At 40.3% G+C, this 12813-nt stretch overlaps 1 protein-coding gene across 1 annotated transcript; it reads right to left on the reverse strand.

Annotated features, from left to right (window-relative positions):
- Positions 1-8468: 8468 nt before the first annotated feature.
- pim1 (Pim-1 proto-oncogene, serine/threonine kinase) lies at positions 8469-12259 on the reverse strand. The gene is made up of 6 exons (XM_077543784.1): positions 11818-12259; positions 11508-11608; positions 11369-11419; positions 10914-11280; positions 9956-10132; positions 8469-9865 (listed from the first exon to the last, which is right to left on the reverse strand). The coding sequence occupies exons 1-6, from the start codon at positions 11888-11890 to the stop codon at positions 9651-9653; spliced, it is 984 nt and encodes a 327-aa protein (XP_077399910.1). The 5' UTR covers positions 11891-12259; the 3' UTR covers positions 8469-9650.
- Positions 12260-12813: the final 554 nt, after the last annotated feature.

The raw sequence follows: 12813 nt of genomic DNA on the forward strand, positions 1-12813 counted from the left end.
GACGTCTTGTTCACCGCGCCGAGGGGCGATTCAGCCATGGCATTATTGTTGCTGATCAAAGTGATACACTGTGTTCTCTTTTACAATGCAGTGGTCTTTTTATGTGGGGAAAAAAGTAGTGAGGCAACTTCTACTCCGAATGACAACTTGCCTCCTATGGCAATGCACAAAATTGTACAGACATTAGTTTTTAAAAGGAATTGAACGGATGGGTATTAGAAAGACACACAAAAAAAAAAACAGCACTACCTGCTGAATCGAGTGGGTCTCTGCCAACCGCTGCCCCAATTTGCTGCCAATTTCTCAGTACAATTTTATGTTGTTGTTTTTTTTTTTATGGCAAGCACGATTAAACATCACAGCAAACACATGACTCACAGTTCAATGACTGTGTGTGCGTTTTATAACGCAACAAAGACACCGAGCACTAATTGCGAGTTGTAGTCTTTGCCCTCACAGTGAGGGAGGGGATGTTGACCTTTTCCCTTGAAGGATATGGCAGCCACCGGGACTATGTGTCCGGCGCGTTTGAGTCAGCCAAGTGGAATGTGGCGCTCCCCCGGCATCTCCTTGAAGGCCTGCATGAGGTCTCACCACTTTTACTACTTGTTGTTCTCTCTTGAATTCTACCAGGTGCAATGACGTGCAATTTGACTGTTGTTGTTGTTGTTGTTTTTTTTGTTGGGGGGGGGTGTGGTAGAGAACCCCCTGAAATGAATAACACTGTTTACTCTCCACTTTGAGGGATGGAAGGCTATTTCTTGTATCATCTGGTTCTGGGCTTAGTGACCCTTAGCATAAATATTTGAGGTGAAACTCAATAGTCCCACCCAGATTCTTCCATGTGGACGAGTAACTCGAAACAGGTCAACCTGGTTGACCTGGTTGCAAGCCTGCTTGTCTACCTTGTTCGCCATTCACCACAAAGCTCGCCGGAAGAGCAGGTTCTAGACATCAACAGAAACTGTGGAACACTTAATACATTTGTATGTTATTATTAAGTCATCCATGCTGTCATTGAAGGAAGAGTTCATATTGTACGTTACAGTTCAGCAAAAATGAATTATGTTTTTTGTTTGCTGAATCTGTATCTTTAAGATCAAAACAACACAATTAAAAGTCTTTCAATTAAAAATAACAAAAAGGCTGAAAATAGCTGTGATTATTTCAATGACTATCTGACCGGCTTTGACTTAATGATAAGTCATTTCAACTTTTACTATTATTAGTTTTAGTAGCAAAACCATTAAACTTCTCTCAGTTTGCCAGCCAACTATTTTACCTTCAAATTATTTTCACGCTCAATAACTACGACGCGGATACAAACATTGAACCCATTCCATTTTTTGTTTTAATTATTGGACAATTTCCAAACAAAAGTCCTCTAAGGACATCTGGTACTGCTTGTTTCACCGACATCAACTGCCAGGCATTACTCTGTTACGGAGGCATCGGACTAATTACATCAAGCTTTGTTTGAAATGACATATGACAAAAAAGAATGCATTTTGAATTGTATTTTTTTAAATCTACTATATAGAGGGAGAACATTTTTATATAGCCTCAGTCGTCTTTCCCTGCACACATTTTCCCACGTGTCATTCGGTGACACCTACAGTGAAGCATGATGCTGGCAGCATTTGGTGCTGTTTTCCTTGAGCTGGAACTGGGGCCTGAGACAAGAGGGGGGAAATTAGGAACAGTTCCAAATAGCAGTCAGTGTCAGCATAAAACAAACAGGTTTATGCTAGAATGCCAAAAAATAGGAAAATGTATTTGGGGTAAATCATCGGCACTTGAATTGGTGGCAGGTGTATACTAAGTACTGAAATGTTTTTAGCTTTTGTCTTTCTTTTTTTTTTTTTTTTACAGCTAGTGATGAAGAAACAAAAACTATTATGTATTATATCCCTGCCTTATCCACATCTTTTAAAATAAATAAACTAAAAGTAAGCCAACACGAATGCCCAAAAGAACCTTTTCGTTCATGATTATGTCTTGATCCATTCAACGTGGCTTCTTCAAGTTCCTATTCCCATAACCTTTCACTTTCCACAAAGCGCTGCCTCCCCATCTCGCAGCCTATCTCGCTGCTTAGGGAACTGGCCAAAGAGAGAGTCAGGGTCGCCCCTGGCTCAGACAACGCACTCCCCATTACCTTGGAAACCCAACAGGCATCCTGGAGACAAACACAGAGACACACTGAGCCAGCACACTCACTTCCTGGACTCCCACAGAAGCCTGCCAGGCCTGGGAAAGCTGCTCACTACTAATGCTTAACCACGGGCACAAAAAAAAAAAAAAAGAGAAGTTCAACATTAAGAACTCGTAATTCTCGCTTCGACTTCACACTCTTTTCTCTTGTGGACATTATCATTGTGGGGACCTTGCAAAAGTCAGCAGGATCTGAATAAGATCGAGGGTTTCTTGGATACATGTTATGCTCTGCTTATTAGCTACATAAGAATTTGGAACTTTGCAGCAAAAAAGGTCTGCAGTATACCCATTAATTGACACAAGAATATACCTGTTCTTTATACATGTGAAAAGTCAGACACACACTCTCCAAAAATAAAATATGAGATCATCTTCAAAATGAATAGCACCAGAACTCCATTCAGCAGATAAATGAAACTAATTTGCTTGCTATTTTAGTGAAAAGGTACAATCCGTCTGGTCAAATATTAGCAAAGTCACAAAATAATGTAACACCACTAGGAACCACTCAATTACCATGTCTGAATTTGATACAGTTGATCCCCAAACATTTTTTTTAAACTGCAGCAAAAACAGTTCATCATGCAGCTAAAATCAACAACTTTCTGCCTTGGCTCAAGACCATCTTACTTTTTCACAAATATTGTGCAATGCGTACTTACGGAAATTGCTCACTTCAGTCCAGGCGAGTTTCCTAAACACCTGAAAGTAGCTCCCATCAAACCACTTCTTAAAAAAAACAAAAACACGTGCTTCCTTGTTAGCGAATTAGGGACCCATATAGACCCCTCCCCTTCTTAAACAAGCTTATCTGAGAAGATGTTTTCATCCTCTAAGTCCAGTCTATTTAGATATATAAATAACCAGCCAACACAAAAAAACTGAATTTGTATTTTTTTTTTTTTAAATACGTAAATATACAATTACAAGTATAAGGATGGAAAACAATGTTAAACAAGTCACACTTTCATCACAAAATCAACAAAGAAAACCCCCCAAAATATACAAAAAAAGTTCTTGAAATATAACAACTTAATTTTCATAAAATGTTTTGATTTTATTCTCGACTATTTCCATAGTAGTATCGTGTATTTGTTTTTGTGTGTTGCCCAAATATGCTAATACAGTATGCCAACCATACTGTAAATGCAACCTTTACATTTACTCGCAAGTCGGACAATAGATAATGTATATCACTTGGCAAATTTGATGTTTTTTCAGGAATCTATACTTTTGGTCTGTCCTCACGTGGGTGTCATTCTTACAAATTATTGCCCAATCTAGAATGTTGAAAATGTCTTCTTCTCTTTGATGATACATTTATACGTTTATGGTTGAATGTTTTTGGGGTCTCCTGAAAAGTGGCGATTTTGCAGCTACAATGTTTTAACTCAACACCAGCAATAGAATATATGTAATTGATATAGAATACTAAAAATGTAAATAAACAACATTGTGATGCTGAATTGGAAATCCCCAACTGCGCATATGACCTTTGGTTCCCATGTCACAAAGGAGTTCCAGTCTGTTTTCCTGGGAAAACTTGATGCAACCAACTGTGTGGGAATTTTCCCTGGATTGAAATAGGATCACTTTGTTTTTCCAAACCTTCATTGCATGTGCCAACCTCCTGACACCTTCATCTCACGGACCTCCTCGCATCATCCTTGCCCAGACATGTTGGACATGGAGGTGCCAGGGAAGGCCTCGGCCCGTGGGACCCGGCGTCGGAGTGCTGAGGCGGGGCAGGGAGTTACTTCTCTGTGCTTGAATCACTCACTGTTCGCACGTGAAAACAAATTCCACATGCAGGTTGACGTTCATGTGAATACAAGAGCGGGAGGATGACTGCCGGCTGTCTTCTCATGCAGACGAAGCGAGCAGGAGACGTTTATGCATTCCTACTTAATGAGTCAATGAATGAATAAACCATCACGTCTCTTTTTCTGATGAGAAAATGTTGTGCTCTGCCTTGTTTGCTTCACTCTGCTCTTTTCTATTTTACACTGAATTTACACCTGAATATGCAATCTGATGCATTCATTTTAACATAAAAATCAGGGGAGACTATTTTATTTATTTATTTTAACTCATTCACTGCCATTGACGATTATTAACGTCAAAAATCCATTTTATTTTTTATATTAGTTTAACTTTTCCCCCCTACTTTTGTTAACAAGAGTATGAAAACCTAGATTTTTTTTATTGCACATTTAGAACCGATATAAAATTTCTGGTTAATCGTGAGTTAACTATTGAAGTCATGCGATTAATTCCGATAAAAAAAATTAATTGCCTGACACCCCTAATTTTTAATAATCATCTCATCAGATGATTACAATTTTTAATTAATAATTAATCGCATGACTTCACTAATTAACTCACGTTTAATCACAAAATGTATATCTGTTCTAAACGTACAATAATGTTTTTTTCCTAGGTTTTCATACTCTCGTTAACAAAAGTGGAAAAAAAATGTTAAACTAATAGAAATAGTTCAAATGAATTTTTGACGTTTATAGCCGTCAATGGCAGTGAACGAGTTAATGATTCCATGCTCAAACAGATATTTTTATGACTTCAATTTACGACCATCACTAGACCCAGTGGCTGTGAAACAAATTTGCTGTTGGCTTTTTAAAAGTTCAATCTAAACCTGTAATGTGACTGATCTTTTTGAGTTACAGAGTAAAGGTCACGGGTTCAGGTCTCAAAGAGTGAATAAAATATGTGAGTGTTGCTTTTAGATGATGTTCAGCAGCATGTTCTCATGAGAACCAAACTTTTTTCTTTCTTTTTTTTACATGGCCACAACTACACTTGATCTCGTCCATAAATGTACACATTTGTTGGGGAATTTTCTTCTTTTTCTGTTTTCAATTGATTCTAATCCCTACCAACTAATCAAGTATGTCATCAACTTGCTAGTGTGATGACTGCATCACGATGAGTTATGACTGCATCTTCTTATCAGTTTGTCCAAAAGCAGACTGGACACGAAAGTGCAAAACTAAATTACACAAACAAACAAACAAAAAAAGTAAGAGAGCAGGACATGGAAGAAACGTCTAAACGTTTTGACAATGTGACATTCAGTAAGTCCGGCTAGGACAATGCTCAATTCTATATGACAGCATAAAGGCCCATAAGACAAAATTAAAACAACCATTCAAAACCTATGGCTAATTTGAAATGTTTGATTAAGCTATAATGTCAACAAAATACAAAGCGCAACCCACATCACTCATGAGTGTTTAACAGATGTTGACTAAGAAATTCAAATGAGTGCGAATAACAAACAGTCAACAAGAAGTCTCGCACCGAGTCGCACTATTAGGAAGTGTGGGGTTGCTCTGCTTGACTCAGTTAAGGTGACACACCATCAGTCTAGAACTAAGGATTGGCTAGGAGTTGTGCTTTGGTTATTATGTGTGAAGGTTTTGTCATTGGTTTAAACCTGGAGTGATGATGTTTACATCCTGAGATACAATGAGGGGGTTGTTGCTCCCTTCCAGGTGTGGGCCCACATTTGGTTTTTAAAACTGACAAATGTGCAAGGCCATTGAAAGATGAAGTTAAAAAAAAAAACATTTTTAGAACAGTATTTTTTATTTTGCTAATGACATTGTATTATAAATGTTTAATTACAATGCAATTATCCCTTAGTTTTAATCAGTGGTGCACCAAAGATGTGTGTAATTTCAAATTATTGAAATAAAAATTATTTAAAATGTTTTTATTTTATTTTAATTTTAAAGTATTTTTACATAGTTGCTAAAATTGATATTTCTTTCCCCCTTATATTGTCCTTTGTGTCACAATTCGATTTACATTTTAAAAATGATCAAGATAACAGAAATTTTAATTAAAAAAGCAAATCTTGGAAAAAGTTAAATAAATGCAGGATTTACAGGACTCTCAATAGAGATGTAGGGGGGGGGACTTTGCAGTTGATTATCTTTGCAAAGTGATCTGACAATTTTACATGCAGTCATGTAACATTTTGCAGCTTTAGCCAAGAAGGGTTTTCAATTTCAAATATTGGACTTTATATCTTCCTACCTGTAAATGGTTCAGACTACTACACACAAGAATAGACAGACAATTGTTCAGACAAAAAACAGCATGATAGGATTCAAGGGAGATGTTCAGTTTTGCACCTTCACCTTTCACAATTGTTCTTGACCAGGCAAACTGGAGTCCCTCTTGAATTGTCTTGTGATTCACTATTGAATGTACCAGAACACACTGAAATAAGCTATACTATAAAATGTTCACATAATATACAGTAAATGTCTGGCAGGCCCGTATGTGGCACGACGGCCGTAATCTTCGCTCATTATGCCATCCAAGACCTACATGAAAAACAAATCTTCTAACAGTATAATACTAATGCTCAGTTTTAAGAGACACTGAGGCTCTATCCATGAAAATACTGGTATTAAAAAATATATAAATTAGAGTCACACACTGACCCAGGGATCCACATAATTTCCCATCTTCTAGCAAATATTAGCTGTGCAAGCAAGAAGGTGAAGGAAGGGACAGAGTCAGTGAGACGGAGCGATAAGAGGCTCGGAGTGATGAGCGATGCTTCCGTCAGTATTACCCAATCTAACAGTCAGGACAGATGAGTGGCTGATTATGCAAGTGAGGAACGAGCACTTACGGGAAGAGGAGAGACATGATCAGCTGTTGGACAACACTCTCACTGATTAAAAAAGCAAGTAGGAGGAAGCTACGGCACACTGTAATAAGATAACGGCAAACACCACAATATTTATCATTAGAGTCTTTTTTTCGGAATCCCACTCATGTCCTGTTTTAGTGATGACTCATCTTTAAACTTAACTTGTCCGTTGAAAGTGTGCATTAATGTTGTGAGAAGCCGACACACACCTCCATCGGTTTACTGGCATGCATTTGTCATATGGTGCCGTTTCTGCGAATGAGAGAGGAAATGAATGCTCGGAGACATTCGCAGAAAGCAACTGTGGTGCGATGCAACTTGTGCAGCTACCTAACGGCGGTGGAAGAAGCTGCCTGCAACATAAAACTTTGCTCTTTGCTGGGGTCTGTAAACTTTCTCAGAAATTCATTTAGTTGTCCCCAAATGAGACATGAAAATAGCAGGTGCAATAAGCTCAGGGTTTGGATCTCAGTTCCAGCCTTCCCATGTGACGTTTGCATGTTCTCCCTGTACTTTTGTGGGATTTTTATGCATGTATATATACATACTGTGTGTATATATATATATATATATATATATATATATATATATATATATATATATATATATATATATATATATATATATTGTATGCCAAATATCAACCACTGTATGTATACAGAGGGGTGATACAAATATAGCTAGCTAGCTAAAAACTGTAGATAGCTAGCTAGATAACTAGATAGCTAGATAGATAGATAGATAGAGAGATAGCTCTGATTCAGTGTAGTGAGCGGATATGCCCCACTCTAACACGGTTCGAGCCAGAAGATACAGTTCAGTTGCTTTGGCTTCCCATCGACATGATTTTATTTCTGTTTCCATCTACCCATGTGGCACATACTCCATTGGGAGCAGCAGTCTTGTTAAACTCCATGTAATTTGCTGTTGAGTAAATATTTCTCTCTTTAGTGGGGGCAGGGGATAGAGGGCGTTGTCGTTGGGAGGAATCCCATTGGGTACACAGTGACTGATTAAATGTGCAGCCCTCGTCTGTTCAGGTTAGCATCTTCATAGCCCGCTGGTGTCTAGATTAACAAGACGAGCATCTTGAGCTTGTTAGTGAGATTAAACACACGGGGACACGCCACCGCCATCTCACTTGATTATTTCACACCTAAACAATGCAAAATGGCGAAGTATATGATTACATGCTCTGCTTGTTCATGCCACGGCACCCCAACACTTTTCTATAAAGTGCCGATCCTAGTACGCTTGAATTATTCATTTATTTTGTAGTAAATTAATACTATAAACAACTGCGAACAACTTCCAGTTTTCAAAAATTTTATTTAAGGCAATATTATGAGGCTATTGACTAGTTACAGTAAATGTGGGCTCACTATTTGGCAAGCAGATGTTCACTACCTAATCACTCACTCTGAGTAAATCAAATGTATAATTAATCAAAAATTGAATAAGCATTATATTCAAATGAACTTAGTCAAAACTTATTATCTATATAGACGTTAATAACGTAATATACATTTATAATCTGTGGAGAAGACACAAGACTCCAAAGTCAACATTGTAACAAAAATATTTATTGAACTCGTATAAAAAATAATTTCTAACATAATTTACAATTCTAATCTGAATGGTTGAAGGAAATGAACAATCAAAGCTGCATCCATTCTCGCTTTCATTCACACAAACACACACGCTGCATCCAACAGTTCATCAGTAGATGTTCAGTGTTCAAATACACTAACATGGAAGTGCTTTGGGAACTATTTACAAGTTATTTACAGGACATACACAAACACACACACACACACGTGTCTGCTCTTTTATAAAAAACAAAACAAAGTTCAAGCCATAATAAATATGGTCAAAAAATATTTTTGCTTTTGTCTCTTAAATAATGGTGGGCCCTTCAGTGACTGTGGAATGAAACATATGAACAGCCATAATTCTTTTCATAAATAAAATAAATAAAATCTAGTTAAGAAGCTTGTCGCAGAAAAAAATAAATACCATATTATACAATTCATACCTCCCACCAAATGTTTAAGACCTGTGTGAGGCACTGTTTCGACATTTTTTTTCCCTCCAAAATGTGAAGGCGAGCAGAGGATGATGCATTTGGGTATTGGTTGACTTTGCATTGAGGAGTGAGTGGTTTGGGGTGTGAATGTGACCCATAAAGAAGGAAAGAAGCGTAGAAGGAGAAAGGCAGATGCTGTGGTTAAGAAACGGGTGAGGTAAGTCCAGTGTTGTTGTTTGCACAGGATGCTGCCAGAGCCGTGAGGTTTGTCTGGTTGCTAATGAGATTGGATTGAGCAGTAGTAGTGCTAGTAGTGGTTGTAACGCAACGGCATAGGCTTCACTGATCTAGGCCCATGAGTGGAAAAATAAGATAAAGCCTTGAGCATATAAAAAAAAAGAAAGACTATCAAAAACATTAGCCTTTTTTTTGCATTCCAAATATTCAAGTATTTCCAGGCTCCCTCCCGCCCCTCCCCCCCAAAAGTCTCATAAGGCACTTTTAAGAACAAATCTGTAGCAGAGTGGTTACATAACTCACACTCTCCTGGCAACATGTGCTGTTCTGCAAGCAGAGCACGCCCTCCTACAGGCTAACAATCAGCCATCACAATTCACGGAGATAGATGGTGGTCTGATGTGGTCACAGAGAGTAAATCAAGTGAGGCACGAGGATGGCGAGGTTCTCAACATGGTGCTTTTTTCTCTCTCTCCGCCGTCACAGCGCCACGGCCACGGAGGTCGACGTGAAGGCCGAGGGCTCGTGGCTGATGCTGTGCAATTTGATCTCCGTGCTCAACTTGTCTGTTTGCGGCGTGGCCGGCAGCGCCGAAGAGGACGTGCTCTGCATCCACGAGTGATTGATGATGTCCTCGAAAGACGGCCGATCGGCCTGCCGCAAAGACAGGCACCACTTGATCAGCTGCTGGCACTCTGCAGAGAGGAGGGCGGCCATTTGGTTAGTCACATTATTGTAACACGCGAGAAATTAGAAAATTGTTCATCGCCTTGTGTGAGTCTTACCGGCGGAGATTCTCCTCCTAAAAAGGACCTGCCCTCGGAGGATCTCCTCGTCGTGTTCGAAGGGGATGTCTCCACACACCATGTCGTACAGCAACACACCTAGCGACCAAACTGTGGCCGAGCGCCCCTGATAGCGGTGGTATTTGATCCATTCGGGTGGGCTGTAAACTCGTGTGCCTTTAAAAAGAAGACAACAGACCATGAGAACCACCACAGATTTGGTGAATTTTCCAAGTTGGGGATTTTCTATGGGAATAAACCAAGAATTCATGTTTATGATCTTTTTAAGGTACAAGCAATCACTTGGTTGATTTTTTTTGTGAGTGCTCTATGCCACTGCTCAAATGAAGTGAAAATAATGCACTAATTATAGTGAGGTAATGCATGTGGTTATAAAAGCTATAATTTGCATGGATATCTATTTATGACAAACAAACTTAAAATTGCTTTCCGGGAAATAACCTTCCATTACCAGTTAATTTGCATGGACTGTTTCCAGTTTGGAATATTTCCAAAATTCCCCAGATTAATTTCCCATTGAAATTTACAGGGAACTTTCCAGATATTTTCCACCCGTTCAGAACCAACAGCCTCTTAAAATTGTGCCTGAAATGAAAAAGTCTGCATCAGGTTAATCCTGTTTGCATGTGTTATCTGGGCTCAGGTGCCACGGAGCGTGACAAAGCATGTGTGCGTGAGAGCAGAGCAAGTAGGCTACGTGTGGGCGGGGGAGCAGCCATGTGACTTTGTTTACAAACTTTGAGTTGTAAAAATACCCTATTCGGCCAATGGGGGGCGCCAAAGCGCCCAATGTTTCTGGGTTTGTATTTAGAGGGCTGTATCACCCGAATGATTCAGCTTCAAAACATCCACTTTGCAATTTAAAAATAGAATCAAAAGCAAACATTATTTCAAGTGAGCAAAAAAACAAAAAAAAGTAAATTAAGTGATGCCTCACCATCAAAATCTGTGTAAATGGTGTCCTTTAACAGAGCTCCTGAGCCAAAGTCGATGAGCTTGATCTCTCCCGTCCGGAAGTCAATGAGAATGTTTTCGTCCTTGATGTCTCGGTGCACCACGCCACAGCTGTGACAGTGACGCACGGCGTCGAGCACCTGGCGGAAGAAGCTGCGGGCCAGCTCCTCCGGCAGGGCGCCCTTTTCCGTGATGAAGTCGAACAGATCCTTGACGTTTTCGGGCCTCTCCATGACTATGATGAAGCTGTCCGCCCGCTCGAACCAGTCCAGCATCTTGATGACGCCCCTGAAGCCCGTCCCAACCTTTTTTAATAGCACGATCTCCATCGGGACCCTAGAGCCGTTGGGCTGGGGGGGAGGCGGAGGCACGTTAATTCACGTGATAACAAAAATAAACACATCAGTAAATAAAGGCTGCATCATAAACATCACTCACCAGCTCCCCCCACTCGGAGATTCGGTCCTTGGCGACATGTTTGACAGCCACCTAAACCAAGCAGAATCAATGTCAAAACACAGTAATTTTCACCCTGATATAGATATGAGCAAGCTTGATAATTAATTCGAATACTAACCGGTGCTCCGTCTGACGTCCTGGTTCCAGAATACACGGTGCCGAAACCCCCGCTGCCCAACACCGCCCCGACCTGGTAGAGCTTTTCGAAGGGTTCCTTCGCTGCGCACATAAACATACACACATCTCCGGTTACAACCAGCCACCAAATGCTACACAAATGCTTCTACGTTAGAATAGATTTGTTAGCAATTGACTAGTTGGGGTCGAATAGGCTATATATAAGTGGCGCCCTTGAGAGGGCTGCCATTACTGCGCCTTGTCCTCCATGACCGCGCGGAAAAGAAAAAAAGAAAAGAAGGGCGTCTAACCTGGATGAACTTGCAGCTTCGCCGGCATGTCGCTGGAAATATGAGCCAGGGAGTTGAGCTTGGAAAGCAGCATTCCTTTTTTTCAAGTCCCCTTGAAAAATAAAATAACTATATTTGTGTTTTTTTTTTCTTCTTCTTTTTTTAGGAGGCTTGACTTATAATCCTGTTGGCGCGGTTCCCCCGTGTCTCGTGCCCACGTCGCAGGAACAAAAATGCGCAAAGGATCCTTTCATCCGGATAGAGGGAAACCCGCTTTCGTCCGAAAAGGAAGAGTAGAGAATGTCGTCCCTGCGAGAGGCGGCGTGTTTGCGTTCAGTCAAAACGCACGTTCACAGCCTCTCCTCAGTGTTTTGTAAACAAATGAGTACAAATCGACGACATAAACAGACTGCGTTCCGAGCCCGAGGATTGCTCTCAGACACCGGCTTTGGTAACAAGAGGCGGGGGGGAGGACGCTTATATGGCGGTAGTAATGGGCGTAACCAACTACTCCCCACAACGCCCTTTTCCGTACTGCCCACCAATAGGAGAGCGAGAGTCAGCTCCAAACTCACGTCAATCACCGACATGAAAATCTAGTGAACTCCGTAACCCAGCCCGCCAGACACAGACGTGGCGGGAATCAAAACGCGCCAAAATGGTGGGACGCTTTGAATTAGGCGGAATGAACTCACGTTGGACAAGGAGGAGGGTGAGAAGAGGGGCATTCAAATCCAAATATCCCCCCCTGTAAACTTCACTTAGCGGGAAACTGACGACATTGTGAAGAAAAGGAGCATGCATTCAACAGAAACTCAAGTGCTCAGGCTGCAGTTCAAGTTACATACTTAAACCATAACACTTTGAAATGCATTTGCAAGATGAAAATAGATAGCGGTACTATTTTAATATAGGTAATGTTTACTTTTCTGATTTTAATAGTAAAGCCTCCTCGTACCATAGACGGGGGGTTAGCAGTCCATCAACTGCATTCCAGCTATTCTAACCCCCTGCCAT

The sequence above is a fragment of the Vanacampus margaritifer genome, chromosome 1 (genome assembly GCF_051991255.1).
Source record: "Vanacampus margaritifer isolate UIUO_Vmar chromosome 1, RoL_Vmar_1.0, whole genome shotgun sequence".
Taxonomy (NCBI): Eukaryota; Metazoa; Chordata; class Actinopteri; order Syngnathiformes; family Syngnathidae; genus Vanacampus; species Vanacampus margaritifer.

What these genes read in the sequence shown, in the direction of transcription:
- pim1 (XM_077543784.1), bottom strand. Translation starts at nt 11,890, where the DNA reads ATGCTGCTTTCCAAGCTCAACTCCCTGGCTCATATTTCCAGCGACATG. An exon ending in GGACGTCAGACGGAGCACCG is followed by an intron (nt 11,420 to 11,507) that starts GTTAGTATTCGA and finishes TGCTTGGTTTAG; the next exon opens with GTGGCTGTCAAACATGTCGC. An exon ending in TAGGAGGAGAATCTCCGCCG is followed by an intron (nt 9,866 to 9,955) that starts GTAAGACTCACA and finishes TCCTCTCTGCAG; the next exon opens with AGTGCCAGCAGCTGATCAAG.